At 38.7% G+C, this 27897-nt stretch overlaps 2 protein-coding genes across 2 annotated transcripts in view; both read left to right on the top strand.

Moving 5' to 3' along the window:
- LOC131394523 (zinc finger protein 709-like) overlaps positions 1–27897 on the top strand; it is a 226232-nt gene that overhangs the window by 23249 nt on the left and 175086 nt on the right. The window lies entirely within an intron of this gene.
- Positions 15680–26629, top strand: LOC131394551 (zinc finger protein 709-like). The gene is made up of 4 exons (XM_058525939.1): positions 15680–15809; positions 24006–24132; positions 24340–24400; positions 24794–26629. Exons 1-4 carry the CDS (start codon positions 15807–15809, stop codon positions 25992–25994), a joined length of 1392 nt encoding a protein of 463 aa, XP_058381922.1. The 5' UTR covers positions 15680–15806; the 3' UTR covers positions 25995–26629.

Below are 27897 nucleotides of genomic sequence, written 5' to 3'. Positions count from 1 at the left end.
TTCTTATTTTAATTCATTTTCAGATATAAAATGACCATTTCTTTCCTGGGTTAAATCCCACGTGGTCATGGTGTTAAGGTCATTCTATATATTGCTGGATTCAGTGTATTAGTATTTTGTGGAGGCTTTTTTCCTCTGTATGAAAAAGAGGTATTTGTGTACTGTATTATAATGTAGTATACAGTATAAAATTATCTAATGCTGCATATAGTGTGTATCTTTCTGTTTATATGTGTATATGTTGAGAGAATATGGAGAGCAGTATATATATATTGGTATATGTATTTGGTATGTAATATATTACCTGTATATAGTATGGGTAGCATATAGTATACTATTATACATAATTAGTATATATTATATATAAGTAGAATATGTTATATAATTAACATATGAATAATTAGCTTTGTAGTGTATAGTATAGTGTTATACTTTTACAGAATAGTTTTTTAATCTTATCAGTCTGTAGCATAGTGGGTATTAGTACCATGTCTGTTCATGAATCATGCATATAAGCCATTCACATCCTCCTATGGGAACATAGGGGCCTCTCACTGTCTTGATGCTCCAAAGCCTGCCTCCCCCGCCCCCTGTTTGTTTTCTCTGCTTCTGAGTTCAACTGAGGTGTCAGTATGTGTTTCAGAAATTGTAACTAATTTATCAGCCTGAGGGTTGAAGTGAGGCTCTGCAGTTTGAGTTTTGCTATGTGCAGAGACATGTGTGACCTTCTTATGTATTTGAGTAGTTATGAACAAGATTATCCCAGAATGCTTTTGACTGACTTTGGATTATCCCAGAATGCTTTTGGCTGACTTTGAATAAAGAGCTGATGTTCTTCTTGCCAGGCAGGTAGACCATTGGCAGTAAGGTAAAAGTCTGTAAAAATGTGAAGATGAGGCTGACTGTTAGCCAGGGCATCCTCTAGTATGATTGCCTGGAGTGTGACATCCTGCTGACCATTAGGCCCTGTCTTCCATTAGGGACGGCCTGGGGAGGGACAGCAGCAACAGCTCTCCAGTGTTCCCCATCACATGTGCTGGTGACACACCACCATTGATATGAAAATAGGTGCAGGATTTATTTTACATGAACTAGAAAGCAAAGCATATTTTACAGTGTAAACCAGTTGATGTTTGCATGTCAAAGGGAAGAAAAAAGTATGTGCTTTAAATTGCTTCTTATTATGTAAATGCTGAACAGACTTACCTGAAATGAATTACACTGTTGTCTACCTGAGGATGGGGAATCTAGATGCCCATGCCAGAAGACATGCCAGGCACAAGCCTTCAAGCACACTTTTAAATCTCAGGCTGAGTTTTTAAAACTTGATATTCACAATAAGCATTTCATGATAAATAGAAAAAAAAGAGGAACCATATTTTATTTTTAATAGTGTTGAATAACAAAAATTCAACTAAGAACGTTTTAAAGATCTAATGGGCTTTATTGCACAATTCATCAGTTGAGCAGCATCCCATCTAGCAAGTAGAGAGGAGCTCCAAAGAGCTACAGAAAAGGAAAGGTTTTAAAGGCAGAACAAGGAAGTCCTAAACAGAAAAAAGGTTAAAACAAAATGTTGCTTCTGGAAATACTTCATGAAATCAAGTCATTTGCATTTTGATGAGAATTCATTTTTTGCTGGGGATAAAAAAGAAGCAAACAAACTAAAGGAGGACTTTCGACTGCATTTTAGAAATATTTCAAGAATCGTGGATTGTGTTGGTTGTTTTAAATGTCGACTGTGGGGAAAGCTTTAGACTCAGGGTTTGGGGACTGCTCTGAAGATCTTGTTTTCTGAGAAACTGATAGCAAATATGCCAGAAAGTGGGCCCAGTTATGAATTCTATCTAACCAGACAAGAAATAGTATCTTTATTTAATGCATTTGGAAGGTTAGTTTGAATGTACTGAAATTGTTTCTGCTAGCCAAGTGAGTCTAATGCAACATGTATACTCTCAGATAAAACCGGGTAAGGAATATCCTTTTTAGTGAAATTATCTCACTACAGAATTCTGTGGTCTTAGGAAATACTTTAAGTGTGGAGACTCATACAGTCATTCGATGATGTTCTTTATTTCGTCTATTGACTTTGATAATCATGATTAATTTACTCATTGGACTTCAATATTCATCTTACTGAACGTGTATATTTTTCTAATTATTTAAAAGTACTTTTTTGTGCTGCCCAAATATTTTTTTGAAGGTCCTGGAAAAATCATATTGGTTAATATAGGTGTACATGTAAAATTTCCTTGTGGATTCATCATTATGTAAAAAGGTTAATTTTTTAAAAATAATAATTTTTATAAAAATGATAAATATTTTTATAAGAATGTTGTAAACCACAAGATTGAAATGAGGAACTTATATTATAAAATTTAAGTATAGATGCATTTCCTTCTGGCTTGACATATGTAAAGAATACAGAGATTTATAAAAACTAACTTTTTTAAATTTTTTATTCACTTTAAAAAAATTACAATTTGTTATTTTGGGTTTGAAATAATTGATCTTCAGAATTATTCTTTAGTACACAGAAGCTTGACAGTTCTATTTCATTGCATATCTGCTGCTTTTTTCACAGTAGATAGCAGAGCTAAGGTACACTGAAAATAATGAACTAACTTTACTTTTTATAAAAATTAGTGGAAACAATTTGGTCACACATTTACTATTCTCACTGTGGTCTAAAAGCTTTGATTCTTTGTATATTTACTAAATATGGTATAATGATTAGTTCTGAGTATTCATATACTTATGCCTATTTAAAATACATATTTTAGTGCTCATATACTTTATACTTACTTAAAATACCAAGCATATGAATACACTTCTGAATACTTAAAATACCTAAGTATTTTAATATTTATATACTTTATAATTCTGTATTTTAAAACTTTAATGCTGTTATGAATAATACTGTTATGAATACTTAAAAATAATTAATTTCTAGGCAATATTATCTTAGTTTTACCATGTCAGATTAAGAACTTTTATCAAAGTAGATTAAATTGTCTATACACCTTTACATTTGTTGAAATAAAGTTTTTTTGTGCTCTAAAAAAAAAAAAAAAGCTTTTGAGAGAATACAATGCACCAGGGAGGTTATTATGATTACAATAAGCAGGATAGTGCTCAATATCTGGAGTGCACTTTGACGTGATGGTCCCCAAGACCCAAACCAACCAAAATCAAATGAGTCTAAGAAAGACCCCGTTGAAGGAGTCACCTTTAAAAAAGAGCCAAGTGGCTTGCTCAGTGATGTTATGTAATTGAGTTTCATCTTCCCCAGAAGTGTTACTTCAGGTGCAGCAGGTGGTGTTGGCCACAGCACAGACACCTCCTTGCTCAGCTAAAAGATAATCAAAGGCCATCCTCTTACCAACAACAACTTTGGCCAGAGAGTCTAAGGACCTTTGTTGGGCAGCCCTCATCTTATGGATTTTGTAATATCCTCAAGAGCTAAAGAGAAGTTCTCTGATTATATTCTCATTTATATTTACTCCTAACCAGGAAAGTATGGCCCTGTCAAAGGAAGTGAATCCTGAGTCCTGAATGCCTCCTGGTAAGTCCTTGCTAACTCAGTGTTGTAAATTCAGGGGAGTCAACCAGTGAGATGTCTTAGTTTCACTTGTGAAACATTAGGGGTCAGTTAGATAACCTAAAAGACCTTGCCCACTTATGTGCCAGCCAGCTAGGCATTCACAGACATGAGGAGAATGATAACCACTACAAATAAAGGTTGAGGAAAGGAAAGGAAAGAAAGAAAAGAAATGAGGTTTTTATGTTTAGCTAAATTAGGAATTGCTGATCTGGCATCTTAGGAGGAAGCCGTCTACATCTGTCAGCTACTTCTCTTCCTTGTCAATTTGTAGTTGTATAGGACCCCTTGTCAGGTGGAGTCTTCTTCAGCTGTGAGGTGTATATCCAAGGTTCAAGGCCCTGAAGTTTGGCTGTCATCTGACTAGTGAGGGAGACCTGGTATATGGTATAGTTTCTTCCAAGGAGATTTAAGAGCAGTCTTTATTCTTACCAGTTCAATTTCATGATCTCAAAGTTATTAGAAATGAACACTTGTTTTTTTTTTGTTTTTGTTTGTTTTTTGTGAGGAAGATCGGCCCTGAGCTAACATCTGCCAATCCTCCTCTTTTTTTGCTGAGGAAGACTGGCCCTGGGCTAACATAGCATGGCCTGCCAAGCAGTGCGTCGGTGCACGCCCGGGACCCCAACCGGCGAACCCCGGGCTGCCGCAGAGGAGCGTGTGCACTTAACGGCTTGCGCCACCAGGCCGGCCCCTGCAGGAACACTTGTAAAAGCATCACAGTAAAAACAATAACTCTCTGTGAATGACAAAAGACTTAAAAATGCCCATGTTTATAGATCTGATGAGAAGTCAGTATAATGGAATTGACAAGGAAAATTGGTTATTTTTGTAACATACAATGTTTTAAGATAATAACTGGAATTATGACTGCTAACATTATATCAGAACATGTCACATTTCCAGGAATTTCACAGAATTTCTGGAACACTTAGAACATATACCTCTGTTGTCACAACATAAAGAATGGTTACTATTACTTCCTTGAAAATGCTTCCCATGTAATTTAACATCTCAAATAAGCATTATTAGGTTAATATCTCCATTTTTATAGGGAGAGAGAAGAAATCCTTTGAGATGTTCCAGGGGTCCCCTGGAAAAACCCAAATTTAGTTCAAAGTTAAAAAGACTTCATTTAGGGGCCAGCCCCGAGGCTAGTGGTTAAATGTGCGCGCTGCGCTGCTGGAGGCCCGGGGTTCGGATCCCGGATGCGCACCCACGGACCACTTGTCAGGCCACGCTGTGGTGGCGTCCCATATAAAATGGAGGAAGATGGGCACAGATGTTAGCCCAGGGCCTGTCTTCCTCAGCAAAAAGAGGATTGGCAACGGATGTTAGCTCAGGGCTGATCTTCCTCACACACACACCAAAAAAAGACTTCATTTAGAATTTGACTTTGGGAAGTTTGTAAAAAAATATCAAAAGATTTTAGATACTAACCTATTTAGGATCACAGATCATTATGAAACAATATTTAATTATCTATTTGACCAAAGTGAAAATAAAATATTTTAAAGGCAAGTACAGAAGTTTACATAGTTGTGAGCAAAATTTAGCTCTTCTAATATCAATAGTATTGGTTTACATAATCAAAGACCTGAACATGGAATTTAGGTGATTATTTTGATAAGATACAAGATCTTTGTTTTTTTTTTTTTTCCTAAGCAGCTTATTTTAAAAGATAAAGAAACAAACCTTTTATAATCTCTGATTATCAAGAGTGGACCAGTATTTCTAAAAAAACCTTGTCCTTTAAACAAAGAGAAAACCAAAGACTAATTTTGCAGTAGGCTACTTTTGATTTTAAAACTCAGTTACTTAATTAAATTTATTCTAATGTTAGCCAGCTGTGACCACACATAAAATTCATTTTCCTTAGTATTTTTGATAGTTTTAATTACATGTATTAGAATCTTTAACCCCTCAAACTTTTTAATTTCTAGTGAAGGTTAAGAAGCAAGCAATTATGAACTGCCTTTTACATTGGTCTTCTGTGGATTGGCAGACTTATTATAAATACTCCTTATAATTTCTAGAAACATGTGCTTCCTCAGAGGAAATTTTTCAGCATGGAACAAGACTTGTGTACGAATAGCTCCAAACATCTTTAATTCCTCTGTAGAAGGAAGCAAAAGATGGATAAACCGATGTTCAGTCATTGTTTCAATATTTTCTCTTATTTGGAAATGATCTAGATATTCAAGGAATTTTCCTGAACTCATCATTTAACTTAACTTGTCAGGGGCTGGCCCGGTGGCGCAGCGGTTAAGTTCGTGCGCTCTGCTGTGGCAGCCCGGGCTTCGCAGGTTCAGATCCTGGGCGTGCATCGACGTACCACTTGTTAAACCATGCTGTGGTGGCATCCCATATAAAGTAGAGGAAGATGGGCATAGATGTTAGCCCAAGGCCAATCTTCCTCAAGAAAAAAGGGAAGGATTGGCATCAGATTTTAGCTCAGGACTAGTCCTCACAAAAAAATAAAAATAACTTGGCAAAACTTTAAGGTTACAGGTTACCAACAAGATTTGGGGAGACTATTTAACAAGTTCACCTTTTAATTTTTATCTTACTTACATCTATTTAATTTGCTTGTTCTTAAAAACTATGTTTAGATTACCCACAAAAATTTCATTAGACATTAGACAAAGTCAGCTATCACCTCAAATTAATTTTTCTTGCTTACAGATTTTCTGAGATAACATGAAAGTATTTGATTAATAACCCCAGGTGGAATGAGAGTTGTATGTCTGCATTATATTCAATGTTGATAACTCTAGAGACATGTCTATTTAATTAAATCCACAAACTTAAACTAGCTTTAATACCAAATGTTTTCCCAGGTCATGTGAACTGCAAAAGCATTTGAGTTAGTTTCTGTTCTATTTTTGAGAATTTTATGAATACTAAGCACTTGATTGTTTAAGCCAATTCAAAGAACTCGTTTATAAATTAATTTTAGTAATATCATCTGTGGGTAGAAAAATACTACCTATCTACAAGACAGACAGACAAAGGCAAACAGAAACCTCATAACTTTTATTTTAAAATTTTAGCCATGAGACACATATGATAATGTAAAACTCACTAGTTATTAGAAAATTGGATCTAAGTTGTTTTTGTGGTAGATGGAATAAGTTAAGGCTACCTGCTCAGACACCTAAAGCCTTTCACTAATAACTATGAAGTACTCAAAAGATTTTTATTTTCCCAAGTTTCAGATGGCCTTTCACCCTTTCATTTCTCTTCTGATAAGAATTATCTCCCTGAAGTTCATACTTTAACATTTGCATCTCAGAGGCACAGGGAAGCAATGCAAGTTTCTCTAAGAAGGACTTTGAAATCCTAAGGCCAATAATTTATAAGACTTTTGAGATGAATAGGGGAAGTTGTGGGATTGGTAAAAGGAACTGCTTCTAGAGCTGCATTTCTAGTTTTGCAAGGATTTGTGAGATCAGGACAGTTACTCTCAATTCCTCAAAGAATTGGGTTGTAGCCTAGATGCTAAAGGACTGACACACCCACTCAACTATGTTGGAATGCTTTTTTCTCCATCTGGGTACATTTAGCTTAGAGGAGAAGGCAAAAAATTTTTTTTCTATCATGCTCTGAATATCAGCTTGCAATTTGGCCAAATTTCTGCTTATAAAGTTATTAAGTCCTTTGGAATATCTTGTTAAGTTTCAGTCAGGACAAGCTGTGATAAGCAGTAATACTTCTGGGAATATTGAACAACCTCTTCAACACAGGAGGTGTCCTCAAGAAGAATGCAAAGAATGTTTTCTTCAGAAGATCTAGAGTCACTCCCAAAGATAGCCAAAAAAAGAACCAAGATCCTGCATATTCCAGGTAGGGAGAAAGCCAAGCCACATTTTAGGACATAAAACAAGACAAGCAAGAAGGAAATAGCTGTCTGTGAGAGAGAAAGGATCAATAACCAATTGGTCTGGATTTGGAAAAGAAGGGACAACTTGAAATTTTATTTCCCTCTCTTGACTGGGCACTACAGACAGTGATTCAGGAGACTTGGCTCTGGTAATAATTCTCACCCAAAGCTGACATTTGCCAGTTTTCTGAGGATTCCATCTGCACCATCCAAGTGGAATTTAAAGTAGTGGGTGTAGCTCTGGTATTTACCAGAATTTGGCAAGGTTTTTCACTAATTTTAATTGTAGTTTCTCTTGTCTGTTTAAGAGAACAATGTAGTAGTTCACCAGAATATCCCTCAGAATCCTGTCAACTTTGGGAAGGGCCTATATGGGAGCCTTCCTTGGAAGGTAGAAGTTGAGGTTACCATAAGTGTATTAAGTTGGTGAACTTGTGTTTATTGTCATTTAGTCTTGTTTAAGGTATTTCTTATATCTTTAATTTTTCATTAACTTTTTGCAATGAAAATTTCAATAAGGTATTTTTTGATTTTGGAAGCCTTTGTTTTCAAGTGCATTTCTTAAATGATCTTATGTAATTGGGGCATTCCTCATAATAGACTTTTATTTCCCAGAGACCTGGCAGCAGTTTGGTAGGACCTTTAGCTACAAATGGTGCTTCACTCACATTTCTGTCCAGCCTTATCTATCTGCAAATGGAGTGCAATGCACACTTCTATCCAGCCTTGTTTTGCAAGACACAAAAAGTCCTAGTAAGACTTTGCCATTTTTGTAGATATTTATAGCTTCTGGAACCATATTTCTTAGATATAAAATAAGCAGGTGTATAGGAAGGTGGTACACAACTATTTAGATTTTAAGGATTCTATTACTTTTAAGGATTCTATTACTTTGAGCCTCTCAGATCCAAGCTAATACCTAAAATGTTTGTATCACTGGGTTGGAGATTGTGTGATGTTTCACAGTGTACCTCATTGCACAGAAATTTTCTTCAGGTTGGTGGGTGACCTAGTGTCAATCTAACCCAATCCATGACCAACTTATCCTAACATGGGAGCCTTTGAGTTAGACGTTGAGCACTCTCACAGCCTTGAAATGCCCCACCCATGCCTGCCAACTTTTGCAGCTTTTTTGTCTCTGAGATCCTGGTTAGCAATAGTCTTTAGTTACATAACATAAGAAAAACAAACATATGCACTTTAACATACCAGCAGTAACCAAAGGATGTTACTGCAGACTGTCCAAGAAAATGCCCTATGCACATAATCAGTTCCCAATGTGGAACCTGGAAATGGGCAATGGAGTGAACCAGCAGACCTCAACAGATAGGGACTATAGACTGATTCCAAACAGATGGGAACCTGCAGCTGTCATGAGCAGTTCACAACATGGAAAGTGGGGACAGAACCAAGAACTTGGTCTTCCAATAAAATGGGGAATTGTGGTCTGGACAACCAGCAGTTCCCAATGTGAAACTAGTGATTCCAGAAAAGTGAGAAAGTGACTGGAAAGCTAATTATATTGGGAGGTTTCAGCAAGAGAGTGGAACTCAGAACCAAGATGTAACTTATCCAGAAATAGTGAGAAAGACAGAGAACTCAAAAGGGGTTCATGGGTACCTTGCCTGGGATTCTCACTGTCCACAAATGCTGTCAGAAGTTTGCTCCAGATCCCGTTGCTGCCACCAAATCTGTGACATAACAAAAACTCAACCTAGTAAGTTTTAAAGATCTAAGTAGCTTTATTGAGCAATTCATCAATTGGGCAGCATCTCATGTAGCAAGTAGAGAGGAGCTCCAAAGAACTACAGGAAGGGAAAGGTTTTAAAGGCAGGATAAGGAAGTCATAAACAGAATAACAATATACATCAGAAGGTATTCAATTAATATAATAGAAAGCCATAAAGGAGAGGAGAAACTTAAAGGCAACATCAGAATTCATAAAACCAAAAGCAGAATGGTAGGTGTAATTGCAACTACGTCAGTAATACTAAATGTGAATGGCTTACATTATACTAAAAGGCAGAAGATTGTCACCTCAGATTAAAGAAATAAACAAACCATGATCTAAATATATGCTATGTACAGGAAGCACACTTTAGATTCAAAGATGCAAAGAGTGGGGCCGGCCCGTGGCTTAGTGGTTAAGTGCGCACGCTCCGCTACTGGCGGCCCCGGTTTGGATCCTGGGCGCACACCAGCGCACCCCTTCTCCGGCCATGCTGAGGCCGCATCCCACATACAGCAACTAGAAGGATGTGCAACTATGACGTACAACTATGTACTGGGGCTTTGGGGAAAAAATAAAAAATAAGTTAAAAAAAAAACAAAAAAACAAAAAAAACAAAGATGCAAAGAGCTTTAAAGTAAAAGCATAGGAAAATGAACATCTGGAGGTAGCCACCACAAGAAAGCTAGAGAGATGATACAAATACCTGGTAAAATGGACTTTAAAACAAAAAATATCTCTAGAGATAATGAGGAACATTATATCACACTTGAAGGGTCAAAGTTTATGGCCTGCATCTAAAACAGTAGAAAGAAATAAGTTTATAGCTATTAATGCCTATACAAAGAAGACAGATCTCAAAACCTATCCTTTTACTTTAACAGACTTGAAAAGACGAGGTCCCAAACCCAAAGCGAATAGAAAAGGAAATAATAAAAATTAGAGCAGAAATTAATGAAATAAGGGATAGAAAAGCCATAGAGAAAAATCAATGAAAACAAAAGTGGGTTCTATGGAGAAATTAACAAAATTGACAAATCTTTAGCTAGACTGATCTACAGAGAAGGGGAGGAGATTCAAATTCATGGAATCAGAAAGGAAGAGGGATATTTCTACTGAATTAGAGAAATAAAAGGATTATAAAAGAATTCAATGAAAAATTGTATGGCAACAAATTGGATAACTGAGATGAAATGGACAAATTCCTCAAAAGACACAAACTACTGAACCTAAATCAAGAATAAGTGGAAAATCTGGATAGAACTACAGCAAGTGAAGGGGTTGAATTAGTAAACAGCCACCCACAATGATAGGCTAGGCCGAGATGGCTTCAATGCAGAATTCTCTGAAACAGAAATATTCTTAAATGCCGCTTCTTCACACACTCTTTTAGAAATTAGAATGGAGAGAATAATTTGCACTCATTTTGTGAGGCCACTACAACAAATACCAGCAAACCCAATCCAGCAATATACAAAGATTATACACCATGACAAAGTGGGATTTATTCCAGGGAAGAAAGTCTGGGTTACCATCTCAAAATCCATTTATTTAATAAAGGACATCAATAGAATACAAAGGAAAAATGGCAGATCATTTCAAAAGGCTCAGGGAAAATAAGTGAGAAAATCTAGTACCCTTTCACGATTAAAGCACTCAGATTACCAGGACTAGAAGGAAATATGCTAACATCATAATGAGCATCATGGAAAGCCACAGCTAATATTATATTAATTGTAAAAGACTGGATACTTTTCTCTGAAGATAATGCACCAAAGAAGTATGTCTGCTCTTGCCAATTCTATTTTAGAATATACTGGAGATTTTAGCCAGGACCATTATGAAAGACAAGAAAATAAAATGCATAAAGCTTGGTTAGGAAGATGTAAAACTATCTTTACTTCCAGCTGAGAAAACTTATTTCTAGAAAACTCTAAGAAATCCACTAAAACAATATTAGAACTGATAATTAGGTCAGCAAATGGTAGGACACAAGATCAAAATATAAAAATCAATTGTAGTTCTATACATTTGCAATGAACAATCTGATAATAAAATTAAGAAATGTATTGACAACAAAATCAAGAGGAATAAAATACATAGGAATAAATTTAGCAAAAGAAGTACAGTATGAATACCCAGACAACTGTAAAATATGGGCAAAAGAAATTAAAAATGTATAAATAAATGGGAAAGCATCTCAATTACATGAATCAGAAGACTTATCATTGTTGAAATGGCACTGTCCCCCAAATGACCTGAAATTCAGCACGTACCTGTCATGATCCCAGCTTATTCCTATGTTTTTTTTTTTTTAAATTTTTTGTTTATTACAGTAACACTGGTTTATAACATTGTAAAAATTTCAGGTGTACGTCATTATACTTCTATTTCTGCATAGATTACATCATGTTCACCACCACAATACTAATTACAACCCATCACCACACACATGTACCGAATTATCCCTTTCACCCTCCTCCCTCCCCCCTTCCCCTCTGGTAACCACCCATCCAATCTCTGTCTCCATGTGTTTGTTTATTGTTGTTATTATCTACTACTTAATGAAGGAAATCATACGGTATTTGACCTTCTCCTTCTGACTTATTTCACTTTGCATTATACCCTCAATGTCCATCCACGTTGTCACAAATGGCTGGATTTCATCGTTTCTTATGGCTGAGTAGTATTCCATTGTGTATATATACCACATCTTCTTTATCCATTCATCCCTTAGGTTGCTTCCAAGTCTTGGCTATTGTGAATAACGCTGCAATGAACACAGGGGTGCATGTACCTTTACAAATTGGTGTTTTCAAGTTCTTTGGATAAATACCCAACAGTGGAATAGCTGGATCATATGGTAGTTCTATCCTTGATTTTTTGAGGAATCTCCATACTGTTTTCCATAGTGGCCCAGCTTATTCCTTGATACAAATTGGCAAGCTCTTTCCTAAAATTATGGGGAATTGCAAGGGAATCAGATTAGCCAATGCAATCTTGAAATAGAAAGCAAAGTGGTAGGACTAACATTTAGTGATTTCAAACTTTGTAACATGCAGTGGTAATCAAGAGTGTGTGGTACTAACACAAGGATAGACATAGAGATCCATGGAATAGATTGAGATTTGAGAAATAAACCCATACAGCTGTGATCAACTTATATATGAAAAAAGTGCCAATAATGGGGCAAGAATATTCTTTTCATAAATTGGTGCTCTGTCAAATGGACAGCCGTATGCAAAAGAAAGAGGTTTTATCCTTACATGATACCACATACAATAATTTACTGGAAAGGATACACACCCAAACAGAAGAGTAAAATATAACACAGTTAGATACAATATAGTAATAATTTACCACCTTGGATTTTGCGAAGAATTATTAAATTAAGACACCAAGAACAAAAACAGAAAAAAAAAAATAGGTAATTCGTACTTCATCAAATTAATGACTTTTGTGCTTCAGAGGACGCAATCAAGAGAGTGAAAACACCCTTTGGGACCCTTGTGTACTATCGTGGGGAATATAAAATTATGTTGATTGTATGAAATACAACATGGCTATTCTTAACTGAGTTACCATCTGAACTGGTAATTCTGCTGGGAATTAAAGTAGAATTGAAAGTAAAGATTTAGATATATGTTCACTTGTGTTTATATTAGCATTATTCACAATAGCCAAAAGGTGGAAGTAACCCAAGTGCCCATCAACAGATGAATGGATGAAAAAATTTGGCACATACATACAATGGCGTATTATTCAGCTTGAAAAAGAAAGCAAGGGGCTGGCCGGGTGGCGCAAGTGGTTAGGTGCGTGCGCTCTGCTGCGGCGGCCCGGGGTTCACCGGTTTGGATCCTAGGCGCACACTGACGCACTGCTTGGCAAGTCATGCTGTGGCGGCCTCCCATATAAAGTGGAGGAAGATGGGCACGGATGTTAGCCCAAGGCCAGTCTTCCTCAGCAAAAAAAGAGGAGGATTGGCAGATGTTAGCACAGGGCTGATCTCCTCACAAAAAAAGAAAAAAGAAAAAAAGAAAGCAAATTCTGATATGTGCTACAACTAAAGTATACACTTAAAAAATTGTAAAAATGTAAATTTTATGGTATATGAATATTACCACAATTAAAAGTAAAATTTTTAAGTCAAGAGAGTGAAAACACAACCCACAGAATGGAAGAAATTTTGCAAATCATATATCTGATAAAGAAGTGCTATTGAAAATATCTAAAGACCTCTTAAAACTAAATTATAAAAAGTCAAATAACTCTTTTTAAATATGGCAAAGGATCTCAATACACTATTTTCCCAAGAAGATAGACCCATGGTCAAGAGCATATGAAAAGATGCTGGGCATCATTAGCCATCAAGGAAGTGCAAATCACAACCCCAGTGAGATGCCACTTCACGACTGCTAGGATGGCTAGAATCAAAAAGTGAGATAACAACAAGGTTTTTTGAGGATATATTTAGGAATTTGAACTCTCATACATGTGTGATGTGAATAAATGGTGTAGCCACGGTGGGAAAAGGTCTGGGAGTTCCTCAAATATAAAACCTAAAATTACCATATGACCCATCAATTCTACTCCTAGGTACTTAGTTACATTTTGTGTGTGTGTGTGTGTGTGTGAGAAGACTTAATCCACTGTCTTAGCAAATTTTAAGTATTCAAATTGTATACATATATCAAGTCATCATGTTGTAATCTTAAATATGGACAGTTTTATTAGTCAGTCATACCTCAATAAAGCCGGGGTGGGGGAGGAATTTCCAGTGCATCCCACATTTACATAGGGATTTATTGTTTTTCTTATATCAATGAAAATAGGAATCAGTTGCTTAGGGGTATCATAGTAGATAACATTTGAGAGGTCTCTAGGGACACGGGTGAAGAGGGATCTAAAATAAATGTCCTTCCAGTGTAAAATGTACACTTGAGACTTTATTGAACACATGTCACACCCTGTGGTTAGACTGTTACTGCACAAGTTGGTGTTTTCCTACCCAGTGCACATCAAAAAGCCAATTCTTACTGCATCTGCATTTGGGAAAAGAAAACAGCTTTATTGCTAGATCAATCTGCAAGGAGACAGGATGCATATGCTCTCAAATCTGTCACTTCAATTCAGGATTTGGGGCAAAATTTAAGAAGTTAGAGAGAATAGGCTGGCATGTGGGAATGCTAGTGGGGCAAGTTTGGTTTGGAGGGCTGTAAGCGTTTATGGTAAGGTGGTTTATGGTGAAGTTTTAAATCTTTATAATACGGTGGGGAAGGGGTTTTAACACGAGATCTTCCTGGACTGTGGACCCCTCACCTCTGATGAGAGTCTGACTTTCAAGTTCCAGTCATGTCCTGGTCCTTTGGTTCCATGGGGAGGAGGAGAGTCTTTGGTTCTGATTTTATTTCAGGTCAAGATTTCCTCATACTCTGTCTACGTGACTGTGCAAATTTTCTGAAAAACAACTCAGTCACACTGTTGATAAGAAATGCGGTCAGTTAGAAATCATCCTGATGGGCCCATGCTTACAAGACTGAGAAGAGTCCTTGCACACAAGGTAGGGCTGTAGGATTCAAACTTCCCACCAGAGCCAAGTGCTCTGGGATTCTTTATCTTAAGCACCACCAAGTGAGTGGGGTGGGGAAGGGATGGGTGGAAGGCTCATCGCTAGCAAGGATCACAGATTAAAATGGTGCCTGACTCTCTATTACAGATGGTGAGGTCACATAAGTGTCTGCATTTCTTTTTATTCTATTCTATTCTATGCTATTCTATTCTATTCTATTCTATTCTATTCTATTCTATTCTATTCTATTCTATTCTATTCTATTTTTCCCCCCAAAGCCCCAGTAGATAGTTGTATGTCATAGCTACACATGCTTCTAGCTGTTGTATGTGGGACGTGGCCTCAGCATGGCCGGAGAAGCGGTGCGTCCGTGCGCCACCGGCGCTGGCGCCAAACCGGCTGCCAGCAGCGGAGCGCGCGCACTTAACCGCTAAGCCACCGGGCGGACCTAAGTGTCTGCATTTCTAAACAAGGGTCAGGGTTCCATGACTGGCTTCACAGAGTTACACCAAGCCCTTGACCTCTAGAGGACATAAAACACTCTTGTTTCAATGTGGCCTGGCCTGAGCCACCCTCATGGTTGGTACTTACTTGCTCCATTTGGCAACTCAGTCAGGATTTCCCTGTGCACACCTGTGCCCACGTGTTCACCAAGAGCTGGGTGAAAAGAGCAGAGGCAGCCCCAGGCCAGGAAAAAGTTCTGTTTAAATGCAAGTGTGCCGGGTGAGTCAGGTTCCAGCCCGCTAGCCTACTATGGTTCCGTTGAACCATGCGGCCTCCTGCCCGCTGTCACTCAGTCACGAGGGGGCCGGGCCCACCGGACTGTCCAATCAGGGGAGTCGCTGGGGCAGGTGGGTGGGGCAGTGCACACTGCCTACCTGGATCTCCCTTCTCGCTCCTGTTGTGCTCCAGATCAATTGTCCCCTGCCCGTAATGTTACCTGGTGGTTCAGCCTGATAGAGGCTGTGATCTGCACTGGCCATGGGGCTCCTAGGAAGGACTCAGGGGACCCGGGAGACTAGAAATGGTGAGTGTGCGGCCCCGGGTGAGGAGACGGGGAGGAGGGTCTGGTCGGAACCGGCCGTGGCGGGACCGGACTCCCCGCGGTCACCTCCGAGTCTGCGGACCCGAGTCCGCGGGGGCGCCGCTCGGACCTCAGTCCCCTCCGGCCGCAGCGTGGGGGCGGGGCCGGCAGCCGGGACCCCGGGCGTCCTGTGCTCACTGCGCGCGGCGACTTGGGCCCCGGAGCCTCTCTGGGCAGCTCTGCGCCCGCAGCCCCGCGTGTCCCCAGATGGTGCGGTGACCGCGGGGAGGGTCATCAGGGACAATCGTGGCTCAGTCCCTGAGATTCGTGTGCGGGAGACCCTGTGGACTCTGGGCTCCGTGGTGCCTCCTTTCTCCCCAGAAGACACCGATTTTCTCCTGAGTTTTCCAAATGTTTGGGAAGTATAGTGTCAAATTCACAGCTGTGTCCCCTCGAGGCTAGCTCTTCCTGGGGCTGACTATAAGTCCCTAAATTTTCAGATCTCTCCCCTCATTCCCCAGTGCCAACTCCTCCTCTCCAATTCAAAGCGTCGTTATCAACAGTTCATCCTCCGTGGTGCATTTCAGACGGGATCTTTCTGGGCACAGACATCCTCTGGGAAGTCCTTTGGGTGGAGGTTCCTCTTCCGAGTGTTTCCTGGGTGATCTGCCCTGTGGGCACTGCTCCTCCCTGGGTTTGTGACCTTGAAAACATTTATTCACTTAAGTCTCTGTTTTTCAATAAAGGTAAATATATTTAATCAATAAGACTTGGAAGACAGTATGAAATAAACAGGCAACAAAGAGGTGATTTTTAGAAAAAGTAAAATATTCTTGTGTTACATTTCATTTGTTAAGTGTACTTATTGTGCTCTTTCTTCCCCTGAAGGTGTGTAGTAAGTTTCTGAGGTCTGTTCTTTATTTTTGGATGTTTTCAAATAAAATTCCAGGGCTTAGACACACAGACCACGTGTGTCTAAGTGTGATTTCTTGCCATGGAAATAATCATTAACTGGCATCTTTTTTTCTGAAGAGAATAGATATTTAGGGTTTTCTAGTGGAACCAGTAAAAGGGTGTCATAATTTTCTTCCTTATTTTCCACAGAAAAGCTGGGTTTAAGTGATTTTACTGAATTATTCAAACACTGGATTTGTGTCATTTAAATAACAATGATGTTCCAAAGCATCTCCAGTGGGGAGCAGAGGCCTGCACTCAAAGACCCAAGCTAAGGCCCCCTTGGGCCTGCAAAGGGAAGGACTTGAAGGCCCAGTTGTTCTTCCTGGGGAGCCTTCCCCTGCAGGTGTCCTGCCTGCTCACACCCCCCATGGAAGGAGCCTCTATACTGAGAGGAGCTGCAGAGCCCTGGAAAGCTGGGGGTGCATGTGCACACGGGGTCAGGGAGTGATGCCCTTTCTGAGGTTGTGGTCCTGGTTCCTTACTCCTGGACATTTTAAATGCTATGTTTGAGTTTTGCATCCACACTGTAGGTGCACCGAGAGCATGAACTGTGGACATTGAGAAGTCTGTGAAGATGAGGAGTTCTGTCCTGTGGACAGAGGGTTTATGAATTTGGGTGTTCATTTGGGTCAGAATCTTAAACTGAATCCGGCTGCGAGTTTCCTCACTTGTGAGAAGGGAAGCCTGGGGGAGGCAGTGCTTCCATGCTCACAGAAGAAGGGGGGCTATGTGGAGCTCCCAAAGTTTATTCCTGTGGCTGCTCAGGTGTCCCCTCCCTCCATCCCAGGCACAAAGCCCTCTAGGGGTTACGTCTCAACCAGGAGTATTTACAGCCTAAGTTTCGGAATATGGTCAACTTTCCGAACATGGATTTTCCTTCTGAACTGTGGGCAAGCAGGTTTCTCCTATGGGCTAATTCAAATATTCATGTTTCTGTCCTTGGATTCCTTTATCAGTTGAAGATGGCAACCCTTTGATTCTTATTTCCATTAGCACTTGTGGTTTTCAAATGTTAAGTTGATTGAGAGATACGATGTGAATAAGGCAAGAAAATTGTGGAACCAAATAGAATTTTTGTTCTATTTAGGCAAGAGAGCCTCATGATGTGAGATGGACGTACTTAAGTTCTCAAGTGCATTTTACATTTTCAGGTCCGTTTTTGTGTGTCCATGTCCTGAGGGAACATTGACATTTAAAAGGCTATTCTCAGGGCCAGCCCTGTGGCTTAGCGGTTAAGTGCACGCGCTCCGCTACTGGTGGCCTGGGTTCAGATCCCGGGCGCGCACCGACCACTGCTTGTCCAACCATGTTGAGGCCGCGTCCCACATACAGCAACTAGCAGGATGTGCAACTATGACATACAACTATCTCCTGGGGCTTTAGGGAGTAAAAGGAGGAGGATTGGCAATAGATGTTAGCTCAGGGCTGATCTTCCTCACACACACACACACAAAAACAAGCTAGTGTAAATGCCTATTTCTCTTACAGGGGTAACAGGTTTGTTCTTGTAATGAGTGCCCAGGGTCCACATATTTGATGTTTAACTTCTGAAAACTTAAGCCTCACCCCTCCCTTTCCCCTAGGCCTTCTTGTCTGGACAGGCTGATGAGAAAGCCTGGAGGCTCCTGCACTGTGAGCTGCTGCTTGCTGGGCAGCTCCTCCTGTGAGCTGTGGTGCCCTGTGTGCATTGTTGACCCACCAAGCCTGGGTTCTGTGTACAGAAGACTCTGAGTTGGTAGTTTCAGTTCCTTTGGGAGCAGGAGTCTGGGAATGGGGCGCTCCTTAATGCAGTCCTCAGTCAATGTCTTGAGTGGAATCTGTCTGTGTGTTTAAAGTGAAGGTGAGGCTGAAGCTGGGGTCACCTTGACATTAGGGGGAGTCTGGCTTCAAGGATGGTTATACCCTGTGAATGAGCTGAGCCCATCAGGCAGTCACTGGTTAAAGAGCAATTATTTCACAAAGAAGAGATTGGAAAAAGCAGGCAGTAGGTAACAGGCTTACAGAGGGCTCCCCAGGACCCCTGAGTAACTCTGCTGCTGCCACACCTGCATCTATTGCAATAAAGATCCTGACCCTCTGGGTTATAGTGGACAACACCCACAGATTGCATTTGGCACAGCAAAGGGATTAGTTCATACTCGACTTAAGCCCGGGTTCCTTAAAAGCTACAAAGCAACCAGTTGTCATGGAGGAGGCCTCTAACCCTGATGGCTGTGACTTGAGGCTCTTTGGAGGAGGGTTTTAAGTTGTCCATAGGCTTCTGATGCAAGAAACTGCCCTAGTCCCCACACTATATGCTATTAGAGCTTTTATTATCACCAGGTACTGAGATCTCTTGAAAATAGAGGCTCTCACAAGCACTGAGCATGTGACCCTCTACCGAGGTGCCTATTATGCCTTTGGCCCTGGAAACAGCCTCCCACCAGCATATCCCAGGTACTGACACCTACTTGTGGTATGATAGAGCCTAACCTTGGCCCTGTAACTTATGTCACCTGCAGGAGGGGCATGGCATTTGTGTCTTCAGTTTTTTGAAAGATGCTAGGGTGCTGGAGGGTGTCACTTCTCTCTCAGACACCTTGGTTCCTTGGGTAGTTGCTTGGGGTTAACTGAATGCACAGCACTGGGGAGTGCATAGACTTTAAGGACAACGATACACATTCATACATGATGGAGCTCAGTGGAGAGTTGCTGCTCTTCATCCCTTAATTGGGACATCCCTGATGAAGAATCTAACTGAAGTGTCACCAGAGCTATCCAAACATCAGGCAGTCGTCGTACTACTGGCCAAAAATTGGCCTCGTTTGCATATGTTCACAAACTCTTGGATGATTGTCTGAGAGATGCGCCTTTGTGGAAAAAGAACTTTGGGAAGCTCCTGACTCACAGATAGCCAAAATAGAAATCAAGGTAACACTTGTCTGTACATTACTAAGTCCACAATACAAGAACTCACCAGAACACTCGTTATCCACCTTGGAGTTCTGATGCTACTGAGAGTGACCATGGCACCTCTCAGAGTATACAGTGCCCTGCTCTCCAACAAGGCATTCGGTGGAAGTTTCACCTCCCTTATGGGTCTCAGGCTCATAGAGCACCATACTGGCTTATTGAAATCAGTTGGATGAGAGATGTCCTGTTTCAGTCATCAGGGGTGAATGTAATGAGTCTGTCTTCATCTTTTTTTTTTGAAAGCCTTCATTTTTTTGAGCAGTTTTAGGTTTACAGAACAGTTGGTCAGAATTTACAGCTAGTTCCCAAATAACCCTTCTGTCTGCATCCACACAGTTTGCACTCTTTTTCACATTTTGTGTTACTGTGGTACATTTGTTACAATTTGCAAACCCATATTGATGCATCACAGTGCACAGTGTACATTAGCATTGACTCTTTGTGTTGTACAATGTGTGGGTTTTGGCAAATGTGTAACAACATGTATCTATCATTTCCATATCATGTAGTGTAGTTTCGCTTCCCTAAAAATCCTCTGTACTAATCCCTCCCTCCAACCCCCAAATCTTTCACACTCAAAGATATTTCTACTTGCTCATGCTTTTGTCTTTTCCAGAACATCGTATACTTGGAATCATACACTACATAGCCTTGTCACACTGGCTTCTTTTCTTTGCAATATACTTTTAAGTTTCCTTCATGTGTTTTCATGGCTTGATACCTCATTTCTTTTTATCACTGAACAGTATTTCATCATATGGATACTCCACTGATTGTTTTTGTGTATTCGACTCTTGAAGGACATCTTGCTATAAACTCTAACTCTTGCCAATTATGAATAAAGTGCCTATAAACATTTATGTGTAGGTTTCGTGTGAACATAAGGTTTCATTTCATTTGGAAAAATACCCATGAGTGTGATTGCTGGATCTTACTCTCTGTGGTAACAGTGTATTTTGTTTTGAAAGAAAGTTTCTGTCTTCCATTATAGACATACCAAATTCCATTTCCACCAGCAATAAATGAGGATTTTTTGTAACTTTGCATCTTCACCAATATTTGGTGTTCTGAGAGTTTTACCCATTTAATAAGCATTTAATGATACCTCGTTGTTTTCTTTGCATTTTCCCAATGACACATGATGTGGAGCATGTTTTCATATTGCTTATTTCCTATTTATATATCTTCTTCAGTGAGCTGTCTGTTCTGATCTTTTGCCCATTTTTAATTGGGTTGTTTGTCTTCTCACTGTAGAGTTTCAAGAGTTCTTTGGATATTTCAGATACAAGTCATTTATCTAAGTATTTGACAAAGGTTTTCTCTTACTTTGTGAATTGTGTTGTCATTCTCATTTATCTAAGTGTTTGACAAAGGTTTTCTCTTACTTTGTGAGTTGTGTTGTCATTCTCTTAACACTGTCTTTCTCAGAGCAGGAGTTTTCCATTTTAATGAAGTAAAATTTTAGTTTTTATTCTTTCATGGACCTTGCTTTTCAGTTTTTTATCTAAAAATTCATTTCCAAACCCAAGGTCATTTAGATATTCTCCGGTGTTATCTTCTAGGAGCTTATTCCTTTTGCATTTTACATTTAGATCTGTGATGTGTTTTGACTTAATTTTTATGAAAACTGTATGGCACGGGTCTACATTTGTTTTCTGTGTGTGTTTGCTTGTGGATATCCATTATTTCCACCAATGTTTGTTTAAAAGACTTTCTCTTTCATTTGAATTGCCTTCCTTCTTTGTCAAAGATCACTTGACTGTATGTTGTGTGGGTTGATAGGAAAAGCAATAGACTAACGTATTCTTCAACCTTGCTGTACTCTCTTATTAATTCCAGGAGTTATTTCTCTTGTTGTGAATTCTTTCAGATGTTTCACAGAGACAGTCATGCCATATGGAACAAATGTGATTCATAAAGATTTCATAAAGATGTTCTTCTTAAGAAGTGAAAATTCCCCTCTATTACTAATATGTTATCATAAATGGATGTTGGATTTTATCAAATCCTTTTTTATTTTCATTTCTCCCTCCTTTCCTTTTTGATATTAGTAATTTATGTCTTCCATCTTTTCTTTGTTATCTTGACTAGATGATGATCAATTTTTATTTATTTATTTATTTATTTTTTTGTGAGGAAGATCAGCCCTGAGCTAACATCCATGCCAATCCTCCTCTTTTTGCTGAGGAAGACCAGCTCTGAGCTAACATCTATTGCCAATCCTCCTCCTTTTTTTTTTTCTTTTCCCCAAAGCCCCAGTAGATAGTTGTATGTCATAGTTGCACATCCTTCTAGTTGCTATATGTGGGACACAGCCTCAGCATGGCCAGAGAAGCGGTGCGTCGGTGTGCACCCAGGATCCGAACCCGGGCCGCCAGTAGCGGAATGTGCACGCTTAACCACTAAGCCACGGTATCAGCCCCCTGATCAATTTTAGTAGTCTTGTCAAATAACCAGATTTTTTGTTTTAATTTTCTCCATTGATTTCCCACAATGACATTGATTTCTGTTCTAATTTGTCTTATTTCTTTTATTATGCTTAATTTGGGTTTAATTTGGTCTTCTTTTTATTGTTTCCTAAGGTAAATGCTTACATTATTGATTAAAGATCTTTGGTTTGTCCAGTGTATTTGTTCCATGGCATAAATTTCCCACTATGCACTGCTTTTGCTGCATCCAAGAACCTTTGATATGTTATATTGTCATTTCATTAAGTTCAAAATAATTTTTTTTTTCTCTTGAGACTTCTTCATTTATCCTATGTATTATTTAGGAGTATGTTGTTAAGTCTCCATATATTTCAGGTTCTTCCAACTATCTTGCTGTTATTGACTTCTAGATGAATGCCTATGTGGTGTGAGAGCATATTTTTTTTTATTTCTCCTCTTTCACTTTTGTGAATGTGTGCATTATGTCCCAAAATGTGGTTTGTCTTGGTGAATGTTCCATGTGAACTTGAGAAGAATGTATATTCTGCTGTTCTTGTATGACGTATTCCATAGACTACAATGTAATCCTGTTGTTTCATCACGCTGTTCAGTTCACCTCTGTCCTTCCTCATTTCCTGCCTACTGGAATTTATAATCCCTGATAAGGGGATTGTTGAAATACAAAGTTTTGTGGACTTCAATGAACTCCATTGCAAATTGTAGCTTGTAACCTGCCCTTCAAAGCCCCCAAGGCTCAGGGTACCCTGTTAGTGTTTGATCAGAAAGAGTGCTTATGGCATATTATTATCTCATTATGTGTTCTTTTTTGTTTTTGAGGAAGAATGACCCAGCGCCGGTCTTCCTCTTTTTCTTTTTTCTCCCGAAAGTCCCAGTACGTGGTTGTGTATCAAAGTTGTAAAGCTGTAGCTCTTCTTATGTGGGATATCCACCTCAGCATGGCTTGATGAGCGGTGAGTAGGTCCACACCCAGGATCTAAACTAGTGAACCCTGGGCCACCGAAGTGGAATGTGTGAACTTAATCACTGTGCCACCAAGCCAGCCCCTCACTATATGTTCTTAAAATTGTTGGGAAGTAGCCTTGGGGTACATGAGTATCGGTATTTTATGGTCTAAGCTGTCATGCCTTCTTCCTTATGTCTGAGCTCAAAGTTCTGAATAACTTTCTAGCCCCATTAAATCATGCAAAGAGAAGGGAAGAAACAAGTCTATGATAAATATTACACAAGTTAAAAGCAATGCTTCCCCACAAGAATATTTACATTCAGCCAGCTGCATCTGATTACTTGTAATGATTACCTGGAGTTCTTTAGGATAATGTGGGCAACTGGTCTTTGTTAAAAAGTTCGATTTCTACAGTCCTTCTGGATTCTGTTTGGTGATGGGACTAGACAAAAAGGCTTCTGGTTCTTCACTGTTTTTATCCATTGAGACCTCATGTAGACTTAATCCTCTGTCTCATGGAGTTCTGTAACTGGTGGGTAATAAACAAGGAGATAAAATAATTTGTCTCACAAGGAATCACTGGCTTTAAAATGATAATATTTGTTTCACGTATAAAGCATTTCTGTCATTTCCCAGCATGCTCTAGACCATGTCATTAGAGAAAAATATGCTTTAATTTGGTTACAGTAAAAATGTGTAAATGATTCCATGCATTCATAATGCTGTTAAATTTATAAGGAAGTGTGTACAGTAAAAGAGTGAGTTTTTAATGATCACATCAAAGAATAAATGTTTGGAGATGACAGAGTCGCATGTAACCTTTCTACAAATGGAGTGTAGATAACCAGTGTTGTCAGTCTTATACATCCTACTGTACACACACATGTGATGTTTTAGGACTCAGTGGCCATTGGGGATGTGGCTGTGAACTTCACCCTGGAGGAGTGGGCTATACTGGATCCTTCACAGAAGAAACTCTACAGAGATGTGATGTGGGAAACCTTCAGGAACCTGGCCTCAATAGGTAAGAATGAGGACATTCCTTCCCTTCATCAATTAGAGAACAAACGTTTCTTTCCCGTCAACATGGTTCCAAGATGTAGAACGTGCAAGGGGGGGTGGTGTTGGTAAATAAACTAGACATGGTCACAGCTCATCAAGGACTTAGAATCTAAAATTTTTTCTATAATTTCTAATACTTTGTGATCAATTTTCTGGGTCTGCATTTCAGGAAAAACATGGAAAGAACATGATATTGAAGATCAATACAAAAATGAGATGAGAAAACTAAGGTGAGTCTCACTCGTAATGGAAAGCAGTGTCTCACATGAGAATCCTGGTATGTTGTAAAATTTTTAAAAGATGTAAACAAAACAAATAAACATTGTTTCAAATTTAGCTATTCTTAGAAAATTTTCAAAATATACTTTCTGAAGTGTGATGTAAAGATTTAGTTTTTGCAAAATAGTTCACTTGGAAATAGTATTAGTAAGCCCTATATATGGATATCACTGTTTGCATAATAGCAGGGGTGATGTACTCGTCCAAAGCATTCGGTATATTCAATTTCAGAGAATTCACACAAGGCAGAAAACCTTAACTTTTCCTATAAATCATAATATATATAAGAAATATATAATCATTAATAAAGAAATCAATAATAATGTCCTTCTCATCTTTTACAGATGTCATATGGTGGAGAGACTCTGTGAAAGTGAAGAGGGTAGTCAATATGGGGAAAATTTCAGCCTTATTCCAAATCTTAATCTGAACAACAAAACTACAGGAGCTACACCATGTAAATGCAGTGCATGTGGAAAAGTCTTCGTGCATCATTCATCCCTTAAAAGGCACGTTAGATGTCACACTGAACAGAAAGCATATGATGATCAAAAATATGGAGAGAAGCCGTATAAATGTAAGGAATGTGGAAAAGCATTCCCTTTTTGCAAGTCTCTTAGAAGACATGAAAGAATTCATACTGGAGATAAATTTTATGAATGTAAAAAATGCAGTAAAGCATTCACTTCTTCAAGTTATCTTCGAATACATGAAAGAATTCATACTGGAGAGAAACCCTATGAATGTAAGGAATGTGGGAAAGCCTTTACAAATCCCTCAAGCCTTCGATCACACGTGATCTTTCACACTGGAGATGGACCTTATAAGTGTAAGGAATGTGAAAAAGTATTCATTACTCCCAGTGCATTTCGAAGACATGAAAGGAGTCATACTGGGGAGAAACCCTACAAATGTAAGGAATGTGGGAAAGCCTTTAATTATCCCTCAAGCTTTCAGTCACACATGATCACTCACACTGGAGATGGACCTTATAAATGTAAGGAATGTGGGAAAGCCTTCCCTTTTCCCAGTTTACTTAGAGTACATGGAAGAATTCATAGTGGAGAGAAACCCTTTGAATGTAAAATATGTGGTAAAGCCTTCAGGTTTTCCAATAATGTTCAATTACATGAAAGAACTCACACTGGAGAGAAACCCTATGAATGTAAAACATGTGGTAAAGCCTTCAGGTTTTCCAGTAATGTTCAAGTACATGAAAGAATTCATACAGGAGAGAAACCATATGAATGTAAAAAATGCAGTAAAGCATTCATTTCTTCCAGTTCTCTTCGACAACATGAAAGAAATCATACTGGAGAGAAACTCTATGAATGTAAAAAATGCAGTAAAGCATTCACTTCTTCAAGTTCTCTTCAATTACATGAAAGAATTCATACTGGAGAGAAGCCCTATGAATGCAAAACTTGCAATAAAGCATTCACTTTTTCCAGTTCTCTCCGAAGACATGAAAGGATTCATACAAGAGAGAAACCCTATGAATGTAAAAAATGCAGTAAAGCATTTAATTCTTCTAGTTCTCTTTGAAACCATGAAGGAATTCATAGTGGAGAGAAACCATATGAATGCGAAAAATGCAGTAATGACTTCATGTCTTCCAGTTCTCTTTGAAAACATGAAAGAAATCATACTAGAGAGAAGCTATGTGAATGTAAGGAATGTGAGAAACCATTCACTTGTCTCAGATCACTTCAAAGACGTGAAAGAAGTCACACTGCAGAGAAAGCCTATGAATGTCAGTCAAATGAGAAAGTGTTTATTTCTCATGAAAACTTTCAAAGATATGTGAGAATGCACGCTAGAGGAAAAACCATGTAAGTGTAGATAATGTGGGAAAGCTTTTGTCATCTGAGTTCTTTCTGGAGGTATGAAAGGACTCACTTGATAAAAACCTCTTAAATGTAAACAGCATGAGAAAAACTTCAATTAGCCTGGGTCATTGTATGTGAATCTCCCTCCAGAAAGAAATATAAATGTAAGTAATATGAGAAAGCTTGATGGAAATTAATCTGTGTATAATGTTCTAAAAAACTTTCAACATGAAAGAGGTATTATAAAAGTTGTAAATATATTGTGTTTACCAAGCCTCTTTCTTAAAGTGCAACATTGGATTGTGGATTTCTACTAATTACTTTCAGAAATGAATATTGAGGTGAGATAATTCTGCAAGTCATTCTTCATCAATTGTACATAAAGATTAACAGGTAATGCTTTTACCTTGAATCAGTTAATAATGTTTTCTCATTAATTTTTTTTATAATGTTTTAATTGTTCTGTGTTAAGGGGCCATTGAAAAATGACAGTTTGTATTTGTTGGGATTTCCTTACTGGTCTTGTGTTGCAGATCCTGGATATGCCTAATCCACTGTGTATATTGTTCCTTTTTTTGAGAAAGCACCTTTTTTGAGCTGGTGGGTATAAAAGCCTGTTTGTATTTTCCATACTATTAAACAGTTGGAATAAATTTTTATAAATTTTTTTGTATGGCAAGTTTGTCAGAGTATATTTTCCTGTGAATTACTATTTTCATATTTAGGCCTTTTGTCTTTGTCCTTCCTTCTGACTGGTATTTGGAGAAGAGACTTTGAATTAAGTAGAGGCCTGTGATAGGGCAACAAAATCTAGAGCTGGACATGTCACCCTGTTATTGCATTATGTCAGTGAGGGTAATGTGAAGAACTAGGTCTTTAAGAATCCATCTTCTCTCTGGTTCCATGTTGGAATTCACCAATAGCCTCACTCGCATGAAATTTGGAAGGCAGAAACAAACAGGTTATTAGGCATATTTTGGAACCACCATACAAGGAGAGAGACAGTTACATAGGAGCTTTGAAGAAACCATCTTTGATCCTGTTTTCTGGATTCTTTGCCCTTCTAGTCAAAATTATCTTGAAAACCACCAACAACTGTTTTATTTCCATTCTCTTAAAGGTGTATTTTCAACTGATGTTTTCACAAGTTTCACATTAAAGATCTATTAGAGTTAAGAATTTTCTATAAGGCCTCTTCTGTCCACCAGGGACCTAATTCAGACCTTTGTGATTGGGAGTATTCTCTGATTCCCCACTTCTCTAGATTGTATCTCTATAAGATCTAATGTGTATAGGAAACCTCTTATGCTGTTATGCTAGTGAGGATGTTATCCTGATTCACCATGACATCTACAATGGGGCATAAAAAGAGGGACCTGGGAGTTTGTTTCTCTGCTGCATTGTGCAGTGGCTGCCTTGACCCAGTTCTTTCATGTGAGAACAATTACTTTTCTCATGTCAGGAAGACTGTGTTTCCTGTTACTTGTAGCTGAAAATATTCCCTAAGTATGTTTTCAATATGTTTGATTGTATATCATTATAACTAGGTGCATTTCCTTGTGAAATAAACATTTCTGTAGTTGTTTCATTGATATATTTTATCAACCGTTTTCTAAGCC

This window comes from Diceros bicornis, chromosome 30, assembly GCF_020826845.1.
Source record: "Diceros bicornis minor isolate mBicDic1 chromosome 30, mDicBic1.mat.cur, whole genome shotgun sequence".
Lineage (NCBI taxonomy): Eukaryota > Metazoa > Chordata > Mammalia > Perissodactyla > Rhinocerotidae > Diceros > Diceros bicornis.
This window is presented reverse-complemented; position numbering and strand designations above follow the sequence as displayed.

Bases quoted from the DNA above. Each gene is read 5' to 3' on its own strand.
- LOC131394551 (XM_058525939.1), top strand. The intron at 24,133-24,339 runs GTAAGAATGAGG...TCTGCATTTCAG, and splicing joins CAGGAACCTGGCCTCAATAG to GAAAAACATGGAAAGAACAT. The intron at 24,401-24,793 runs GTGAGTCTCACT...CATCTTTTACAG, and splicing joins AATGAGATGAGAAAACTAAG to ATGTCATATGGTGGAGAGAC.